We start from the raw sequence: 9,740 nt of genomic DNA on the forward strand, positions 1-9,740 counted from the left end.
GACAGCCACTGTCACGGCGCCGCCGGCAGCTCCTCCTCCTGGCCCCCCGGCTTACCAGCCTCGCCTGGCTTATAAGCCCTGCCCGCCTCCGTCGCAGGCTGCGGCGAGCGGCCAGCAAGGGCCCCGGGCAGCGGGCTCATGGGGCAATGCCCCGCCCCACAAGCGCCGGCGAAGGCTATGATGGGGCGAGGGAGAAGTGTGAGTCGGCGAGAAAACAACGGCTCTTTTAAGAGCCACCCACCTCTTTACTAAAGACGGCTGTTTTCTCCCCACACCCCAGTTAACGTCGGAGCCTATCGGCTCGGCCTTAACTGTTTCACACGCATCTCTCGCTACATATGGGCAGGCCGTCAATAAACCTCGTATTATTGATCGAGCCAACCCTTCATTACCTTTTAAAAGGCAACCTCGCCCGGCTTACCAGCCCCGCCCGCCTCCATCGCAGGCTGCGGCGAGCGGCCAGCAAAGGCCTCGGGCAGCTGGCTCATGGGGTAATGCCCCGCCCCACAAGCGCCGGCTACTACGGGGCGAGGGAGAAGCGTGTGACAGCGAGAAAACACCTTTTTACTAAAGACGGCTGTTTTCTCCCCACACCCTAGTTAACGTCGGAGCCTATCGGCCCGGCCATAGCTGTTTCCCACGCATCTCCCACCACATATAGGCAGGCCGTCAATAAACCTTGTATTATTGATCAAGCCAGCCCTACATTACTTTCCCCTCACCACATCATGCCTGGCATGAGGCGAGACGGCCGCTATAGCGAGTGCTATTCCTCCTCGCTCCCAACGCTCACTCAGAATGGCTGAACACGTTCACCCTGGCCAAATGGATGGACAGGCTGATCAGCAAGGGTCACCTCCGTTCCGCCACGATTCAACGGGATTGAGGAAACAACTCTGTCATCCAAGGATCAACAGCTGTCACTTTTGGCGGAGCTCTAGAAGCTTTCTAGCGAAAAATGTGATTTCCACAGTCCCGAAGGGAGAGGAAATGCAGGGATTCTATTCCCGGTATTTCCCGGTACCCAAGAAAACAGGAGGGCTGAGACTGATTCTCGATCTAGCCCTATTCAACAAATGCACCGCGGAGAGGCCGTTTCACATGTTAACAATCAGACGAGTGTTACAGTGTGTAAAACCAGGCGACTGGTTCACTTCAATAGATTTAAAGGACGCTTTTCTGGCACCTGAGCGTGTAGCTATGCACACATCACCAGACAGCTAAACACTTTTCCCAACAAAACTTGAAGACAGGATCAATGATGAAAGTCCGTAGAGGATGTTGTCGACATCCACTTGTATGTCCATTTATTGATAGTTGTTGAACAAGTTGTTGCCGGTTTAGAAGTGTGAAACTGAAAATGAACCAAAATGCAAATTGGTTATAAAAACTTACTTATAAAGTTGTGAAATACAATGAAATACGAACTTAAATAATTACATAAGACATAGATGAATTAAGTTACTTACAAACAAAGCTTCTCCAAGGCTTACACGGATGAATGACGTGAGATAAAAAAGATGTTTCACCGTGTGGATCTCTGGCTCGAATGACAGATCAAAATGGCTGCCGAAATACTGACCGATCACGTCTGAAATCACGTGACTAACAGAACGTGACTCTTATCAGCCAATGAGAACGAACGCAATATTAAGAAACTACGAAAGAACTGAATACAAGTAATGGCCTGCAGGGGGCTCTAAAGTGCCTAATACAAACTCAAAATGTGTAACGTAACACTCCCCGCCTGGTATTGAAAACAATAACACCTTAAATAACCAAACATCTGGGGGTCAATCAAGAGTCTGTTTGATCCCAAGGGGTTATCAGCACCACCACTTCAGTGATAGGGCGAAGAAAGGTCTTGGAAGTGCCTCCTCTAGTTACCTTGAGCTCCAACTTCCTGATCTTTCCGTCACTTCCAGGGAAGGTTTTAGTCACCAATGCCATGGGCCACTGGTTTCTCTTCAGCTGAGTATCGCGAAGAAGCACTAGGTCGCCCTCCTTGATGTTGGGCTGGCTCTTCTGCCACTTAGAACGACTCTGGAGGTTTGAGACATACTCACGCCGCCACCTTTCCCAAAAGGTGTTGGCCAAGTGCTGGACTCTTCTCCATTGCTGACGGTGTAAGTCTGCGTCGACGAAGCAGCCTGGAGGAGGATATGGACAGCAAACCTTCTGGGTAAGAATCGTGTTGGGAGTCAGAAGTAACGGAGCGTCTGCATCGGTAGAGATGGTTGTCAGAGGTCTGGCGTTGATAATGGCGGACACCTCTGCCATCGTAGTAGACGGAACGTCGTGGGTGAGTAGGGAAGGTGGAGAGTGACTTAGCATGGAATCCAGAATCCTTCTTGAGATGCCAATCATCCTCTCCCACACACCGCCCATGTGTGATGAATGAGGCGGGTTAAAGATCCATGTACAACCCGCTGCACTGAGGAACTTAGAGATGTTGGGCTCCTGGTAGTCTTGCAAGAGTACTTGCAGCTCTTTACAGGCTCCCTTGAAATTTGTGCCACAGTCTGAACGTATAAGCTTCACAGGACCCCGGATGGCAAGAAATCTACCCAGAGCGTTGATGAAGCTTGATGTGTCCATGGCTTCACTGAGCTCTATGTGAACAGCACGTACACTGAGACAGGTGAAGATAACTGCCCACCTTTTGCTGTTGGCAGCGCCTCCACGGGTGCGTCGAGTAGAGATACTCCAAGGACCAAATACATCGATGCCTACGTTAGTGAAAGGAGGCTCTGTACTTAGGCGATCTGGAGGGAGGTTGGCCATCTTTTGCTCTGCTGTTTTACCTCTGAGCTTGTTACACGTGACACACTTGTGTAGAAGCTTTGCGATGCACCTCTTGGCTCCAACCATCCATATGCCATCTGCACGTATAGCTCCCTCCTTGAAGATCCGGCCCTGGTGTTCGACTCTCCTGTGGTAGTAGCTGGTAAGTAGAGCGCCGACGTGGCTGCGACCAGGGACAATGAGAGGGTGTTTCTCCTCCGCGGTAAGTCTTGAGCGTTGAAGCCGGCCACCGATTCTCAAGAGTCCGTCACAATCGAGAACAGGATCCAACTTCCTCAGTGGACTGTCGTTAGGAATGCTTATCCCTTGCTGCAGACAGGACATCTCAGTGGGATAGGTTTCTTTTTGAACACATCGAATGATGACCTGTTTTGCCTTCAACAGATTGTCGGATGCGTGTGCTTTTGAACATTGATGCCAGCCTTTACATTCTTTGTTTCCAGTTGTAGTGCTGGATCTGATGACCTCTGTGATGTGGATGAGTGTGGCTATGGCTCTGATGAGAGACTGCCATGTTGAAAACTGTTCAAACCGCTGAGAGCCCAGGTTTGGGCTGGTGCATGTGGTGAGGTGAGATCGCACTTCTGCGTCAGAGTCTGGGTCCACAAGGCTGAAAGGTGTTTCCAGTGGGATGTCTTCTTTAGACGGTAGCAGCAGAAAGCCCGGTGAGCCAGCTCGTGTACTGGTGAGCAGTGCTGCATGTACTGGTCTGGTTGCTACGTCTGCTCGGTTCTGGCCGGTGGGTATGTAGTGCCACTGGTTAGGGCTTGAGAACTTCCTGATGTGTTCTACCCTGTTACTGACATACACGTAGAACCGGCGGGTTGCGTTATAAATGTACCCAAGCACAACCTTGCTGTCTGTATAGAACCGCACATCATCAAACTTCAGATCCAACTCTCTTGAAGCCAATTCTGCTATCTCAACCGCCAGGACTGCTGCTCCCAGTTCAAGCCGCGGGACTGTATGGACTGACATCGGAGCTAACTTTGCCTTTCCTATGACGAATCCTACATGGACTTCGCCGCTGTTGTCTAGCACAGGGGTTTTCAAAGTGTGAGAGAGTGAGCCCCCCCTCAGAGAAAAAAATTCAGCTGAGCCCCCCCCCCCCAATTTCTTTTTCTAAATACCTGTGTTTTGAAAGCTATTTTAATTATTTTACACATTTCAAACATCTCCGATCATAATTTTAAAACATTTGGAACATGTTTTTGAAACATTTGAAACAAATTTTTTAACATATTTTTTAAACATATTTCTGAAACATTACATCTTTTTGCGCTTTTAAACAACACAATTTAACAACTTTATCTAAGCATGTTTTAGCTTAACCTTTTTTAAATACATTTGAACATCTTTATCTGTGTAAACTGCCAGTTTACAGATTCATTCAGGGTCCCCGACTCTGAATTTTCTGAGTCGAATCAGATCTGCCTTTTCAGTCCAGAGAGTCGACTATTCGGCGGGGTTTGTTTACCGGCGTTGCTATGGTGACCTAAATTATTATAAGCAACTGAAAACGACGCCGGTTTGAAACTAAAACTGTGATTCTGAAAAAAGTATAAATGCTATCCAAATTCCGTTTAGATAGTATTGAAGACACACGTGTGTAGATTTGTTTAATGGTTTGAACGAAGGTAAACGGTTGAAAAAGGAATGAGTTACGATGTCTAGAAGTAGAATGGGCTGACGTCTTCAATGAAAACAGCTGAAAACGAAGCGGTATGAAACTAAAACTGTGATTCTGAATACATTTTAAATGATATCGAAATTCTGTTTAGATATTATTGAAGATACAAGTGTGTAGATTTGTTAAATGGTTTGCACGAAGATAAACGGTCGAAAATTGATTTAGTTATGTCACTTCTAAAGTTGAAGTACGACTGATGATTTGAATCATCGTCTTTCAGGGGTTTTTTTCGGGTTTATTTTTTTCTCACGTCGCGCCCCCCCTGAAGAACTCTGGCGCCCCCCAGGGGGGGCGCGCCCCACAGTTTGAAAACCACTGGTCTAGCACCTTGAGGTAAACTAATGCAGCAATGGCCTTCACAGAAGCGTCTGAAAAGATGTGTAGCTCCACACACTGGGCGTTGGAAACAGATGTGCTTGTGTAGCAATGAGGAGTCTCAAAGCTTTCAAGGGCTTGTAGTGAATCCCTCCAAGCAATCCACTCGGTTTCCTTTTCAACCGGGAGCGGCTCGTCCCAATCAACGGTGTTGTGGGTGAGCTCCTTCTCTCAGAAGGAGCTTTCCTTGTATGGAGATCGGTGCCACCAGGCCAAGTGGATCGAACAAACTGTTCACACAAGCGAGCACACCTCTGCGTGTGAAGGGTCTATTGGTGTTGGCGACCCGAAAAGTGAACGTATCTCTGCTCAGGTCCCAATTCAATCCTAGGTTGCGCTGCATCGGTGGAGAGTCAGTTTCCAGGTCGAGGTCCTTCAAGTCCTTGGCATACTCAGAGGATGGAAACGCTTGCATAACTGCTGGACAGTTGGACGCAATCTTGTGGAGACGTAGGTTGGACATTGCTAGCATACCTTGTGCTGCTGTAAGTAGGTTGACCGCTTGAGACACAGAGGGCAGAGATTTGAGGCCTTCGTCTACATAGAACTCTCTATGTACGAACTCTTTCGCTGCGTGACCAAACTCCTCTTCTCCGTGTAGAGCAGCTCGTCTGAGGCCGTAGGTCGCTACCGCTGGAGACGGACTGTTGCCAAACACATGGACCCGCATCCGGTATTCTACAACCACGTCCGTAGGGTCATTGTTCCTGAAACATAGGAACCTAAGAAAGTTCCTGTGATCTTCTCTCACAATGAAACTATGGAACATCTGTTCGATGTCGGCGGTGAAGGCAACCTGTTCACATCGAAAACGCATCAGAACTCCCAGCAAACTGTTGTTAAGATCTGGTCCGGTCAACAACACGTCGTTCAGAGACACTCCAAGATGTTTGGCGCTGGAGTCAAACACAACTCTGATTTGACCTGGTTTGTGGGGGTGATACACTCCGAATGTGGGGAGGTACCAGCACTCCTCTCTGTTAGCCAACGGAGGAGCGAGCTCTGCATGATCTTGATCGAAGATACGTTGCATGAAGGTGACAAAATGCTCCTTCATCTCCGGCTTTCCTCCAACGCACGACAAAGAGAGTTGAAACGATTCAGAGATTGCTCTCTATTGTTAGGCAGAAGTGGTCTTGACGGGCGGAACGGAAGTGGGGCTACCCAGCTGTTGCCGTCGTCGATGTAGCTCTCTTTATCCATTAACTCGATGAACAGCTTGTCTTCAATAGAGGGAGCGACCTTGTTGTCATCTTCGGTGCGTTGGAATATCTTGCTTCCCAAGGAGTCATTGTAACCGCATCTCTCTGCTTCGCGAGTCAGTGGTGAGCTTGACAGTTCAGAGAGACTGTTGGTGCTTTGGGTCTTCACAGTGAGTTTCTCCTTAACTGTGAGATGGTTCGGACAGGGTGAGAAGTGTGAATGGCGGCCGTTCTCCAGAACGTGAGTGCGGAACACACTTGCATGTTTGGGTTGTGAGCTGTGCCTAGGCAGACCTCACCGATGATGACCCAACCAAGATCCAAGCGTTGGGCATATGGTGCGCTATTAGGTCCGTTGCGCTGGTCTCGTACCTTGTGAGCCTGTAGGACATCACGCCCAAGGAGAAGAAGGATCTGAGCCTCTGGGTCAAGCGGAGGAATGTGCTCAACAATGGAATTGAGGTGAGTGTGATATTTTGCTACTTCTGGAGTAGGTATCTCGGACCTGTCTTCAGGAATGTAGTTGCATTCAATGAGTGTCGGAAGATCTATACTGAGATTTCCATCCAAAGGTTGTGTGAGACCAGCACACGTACGTAATGTGTAGGGAGCTTCTGAGCTTTCAAGGTTAAAGAGGTTGAAGAAATCTGGCCTGGCGAGTGACCGGTTGCTCTGGTCATCAAGAATGGCGTAGAGTCTCACTGTCCTGTTTGGTTCTCCCTTAGGATGCACTGTGATGAGGCAAATTTTAGAGCAGGAGCTAGGTCCGTTGTTTCCTCCACAGATCTCGGTGCACATGGAGTTCACTGTAGGAGGAGGTTCCGACTCCCCGCCGTTCTCTGCCTAAGGGGACTGGTTAGCCCAAGGAACTGGCCCAGCGTGAAGAGCCGATATATGCCTGTCGCTGTTGCACTCCTTACAGTGCACTTCTGTTTTGCAATCTTTGGAAACGTGTTTGTTTGAAGAACAACATCGAAAACATATACCAGCTTCTTTGAGAAATGCCTTGCGTTCTTTGATATGTTTGGATCGAAAGCCTCTACAATGTTTGAGGGGGTGAGGCTTTTGGTGGATGGGGCACTGTTTACTGACATCAGGCCTAGCACTGGAAGTCTCTGTTGTGTCGGAGTCGGAAACCGGAGAGACATCCGTTATATGGGTGGATACGAAGTTTCTTGTCTTCTTATCTGCAGCGTCTGGCTTAGTTGTTGTAGCAGCTGAACTGGCAAAAGAGAAGCTTGGGTCGTTGCGGATGAGGGCCTCTCTGGAGACGAAGTCAGCAAAGTAGGTAAAAGGTGGGAAGAGCACGTTGTGCGCTAACTTGTAGTTACTCCCCTTAGAAATCCACTTTTCTTGGAGGTTCCATGGTAATTTTTCCACTATGGGGTTCAGACCTCTAGCCGTGTCCAAGCAAGCAAGTCCAGGTAAGTAGCCCTCGCACTTAGCCGATGCTAGCTCCTGTAGCAGGTCTCCAATCTCTCTTAGTTTAGGATAATCCCTGCTGTTGATTTTGGGAAACTTCTCCACTCTGTCAAAGAGAGCCTTTTCGATCTCTGGTGAGCCATAACACTCCTAAAGACGAGACCATGCCATTTTCAGGCCTTGAGTTGAATCGTTGACGTGGACAGCTCTTACCCTCTTGATGTGCGCTGAAGACTGCGACCTAACCATTTAGTGAGCAGATCGAGCTCTTCGCTGCAGGTGAGATCAATTCCTCTAATGGAGTTTAGGAAGCTCGACCTCCATGCCCAGTAGCTCTCAGGTTGATCATCGAATTTGGTAAGGCTGGAGCTCAATAGTTCGCGCCGAACAAGGAATTGAGCTACCTCACTGAACCCCGTATGGTCACCATAGTGAGTATGAGGAGCCTGTCTGGGGTGAGTGGACGAGAGTGGCTGATGTGTCCCCATTGGGTAGGGGATGTGAGGTTTATCATCAGGAGCAGGGCTTGGTGCGTGGTTGGTTAAGGCAGGTTGCCTAGATCTGTTGAGGTCTCTATCGAAGGAGTCTTGATTGTATTGCCTTGTGCTATTAACGTTAGCAGGGTTACGTTGTTGAGGCTGACGGGTTGGGTCAGTGAGTGTAGACTCAGAGGCTGCATTTGAATGACACTCAACGTAGTTAAACGTTCTTTCACGTGGAGATTGAGTTGGAAGAGAAATCATAGTTCTGGAGCCTCTCTCCAATTCTGCTGCAGTTGACTCAAGAGCTTCGGCTTCTGCTTCTGCTGATGCAATCTCTTTGTCTAGCTTCAGGGGAGCAAGAGTAGCGTCCATACAAGCTTTTTCTATTAGTAGATCATTTTCTTTTTGAACAAACGTTGTGCGGGCACGTGCGGCTAATACTTTAGCCCTTGCTTTAGCTGCGGCTAGGCTAGCCGAAGAAGACCTTGAGCTTGAGCTGGAGTCACCATACACAGACTTTGTAGCATCTGCTAACGTAGTGTCTTTTTGTTCTTCCGTTTGTGAAGCAGCTTCCATCTTAACGCAGTGAGATCACACTGATGCACTGGAACGGCTAACGGAGAATATCTCTCTTGATCGCGGTAGGTATCCGTTGTTTAGAGCCCGCTGTGATGCTGTTTTTTCACTGTTCTGGCACCTGAGCGCGTAGCGATGCACACATCACCAGACAGCTAAACACTTTTCCCAACAAAACTTGAAGACAGGATCGATGATGAAAGTGCGTAGAGGATGTTGTCGACATCCACTTGTATGTCCATTTATTGATAGTTGTTGAACAAGTTGTTGCAGGTTTAGAAGTGTGAAACTGAAAATGAACCAATATGCAAATTGGTTATAAAAACGTACTTATAAAGTTGTGAAATACAATGAAATACGAACGTAAATAATTACATAAGACATAGATGAATTAAGTTACTTACAAACAAAGCTTCTCCAAGGCTTACACGGATGAATGACGTGAGATAAAAAAGATGTTTCACCGTGTGGATCTCTGGCTCAAATGACAGATCAAAATGGCTGCCGAAATACTGACGATCACGTCTGAAATCACGTGACTAACAGAACGTGACTCTTATCAGCCAATGAGAACGAACGCAATATTAAGAAACTACGAAAGAACTGAATACAAGTAATGGCCTGCAGGGGGCTCTAAAGTGCCTAATACAAACTCAAAATGTGTAACGTAACAGACGCATACTACAACGTCACAGTGTTCCCCAAACATAGGAAATTCCTGCGTTTCTCATTCCAAGGGTCACACTACGAGTACAACCGTCTCCCGTTCGGCTATTCTCTAGCCCCACGAACGTTTTCCAAGTGCGTGGAGACGGCTCTCCGGCCGCTGCACACAGCAGGAATGAGAGTACTGTTCTACTTGGACGATCTGCTTTTGATGGCTCGCTCCAAGGAGGAAGCAGCTATTCAAACAAAAAAGCTGGTAATTCACCTGTCGAATTTAGGCTTTGCCATAAATTGGCAGAAAAGCTCCCCCCTCCTCCTGATGTATTTGGGGGTAGAGCTGGATTCAGCTGTAATGAGAGCACGGCTCTCACAGTAGAGGATGGAGACGCTGTGGTCTCTCCTCCGCCGCTGTTCCCCGGGCAGCGTCGTGACAGCCCTCTCTGTCATGAGGCTGCTGGGCATGATGCAGCCACTCACACGGTGGTGCCGCTGGGTCTGCTTCACATGAGGCGGCTGCAGAGA

At 48.3% G+C, this 9,740-nt stretch overlaps 2 protein-coding genes across 3 annotated transcripts; both read right to left on the reverse strand.

Annotated features, from left to right (window-relative positions):
• Nucleotides 1–1,186: 1,186 nt before the first annotated feature.
• LOC130392274 (uncharacterized) lies at nt 1,187–3,824 on the reverse strand. Of its 2 annotated transcripts, none has more exons than XR_008897001.1 (2): nt 1,470–3,824; nt 1,187–1,354 (listed from the first exon to the last, which is right to left on the reverse strand). XR_008897001.1 is itself a non-coding variant. In XM_056602755.1 (2 exons), the coding sequence occupies exons 1-2, from the start codon at nt 3,781–3,783 to the stop codon at nt 1,256–1,258; spliced, it is 1,995 nt and encodes a 664-aa protein (XP_056458730.1). In that variant the 5' UTR covers nt 3,784–3,824; the 3' UTR covers nt 1,187–1,255. The 2 variants fall into 2 exon arrangements, 1 of the variants encoding a protein (XP_056458730.1); XM_056602755.1 differs by having other exon boundaries at nt 1,888–3,824.
• An 897-nt stretch (nt 3,825–4,721) lies between these two features.
• Nucleotides 4,722–9,218, reverse strand: LOC130391300 (uncharacterized). The gene is made up of 2 exons (XM_056601361.1): nt 8,957–9,218; nt 4,722–8,841 (listed from the first exon to the last, which is right to left on the reverse strand). Exon 2 carries the CDS (start codon nt 5,925–5,927, stop codon nt 5,013–5,015), a length of 915 nt encoding a protein of 304 aa, XP_056457336.1. The 5' UTR covers nt 5,928–8,841; nt 8,957–9,218; the 3' UTR covers nt 4,722–5,012.
• Between the last annotated feature and the right edge of the window lie 522 nt (nt 9,219–9,740).

The sequence above is a fragment of the Gadus chalcogrammus genome, chromosome 11 (assembly GCF_026213295.1).
Source record: "Gadus chalcogrammus isolate NIFS_2021 chromosome 11, NIFS_Gcha_1.0, whole genome shotgun sequence".
Classification (NCBI taxonomy): domain Eukaryota; kingdom Metazoa; phylum Chordata; class Actinopteri; order Gadiformes; family Gadidae; genus Gadus; species Gadus chalcogrammus.

Coding starts and splice junctions, on each gene's coding strand:
- LOC130392274 (XM_056602755.1), bottom strand. CDS start 3,783: ATGTCAGTCCATACAGTCCCGCGGCTTGAACTGGGAGCAGCAGTCCTG. Junction 1,355..1,887: donor TCAGGAAGTTGGAGCTCAAG/GTAACTAGAGGA, acceptor GTTCATTTTCAG/TTTCACACTTCTAAACCGGC.
- LOC130391300 (XM_056601361.1), bottom strand. CDS start 5,927: ATGAAGGAGCATTTTGTCACCTTCATGCAACGTATCTTCGATCAAGAT.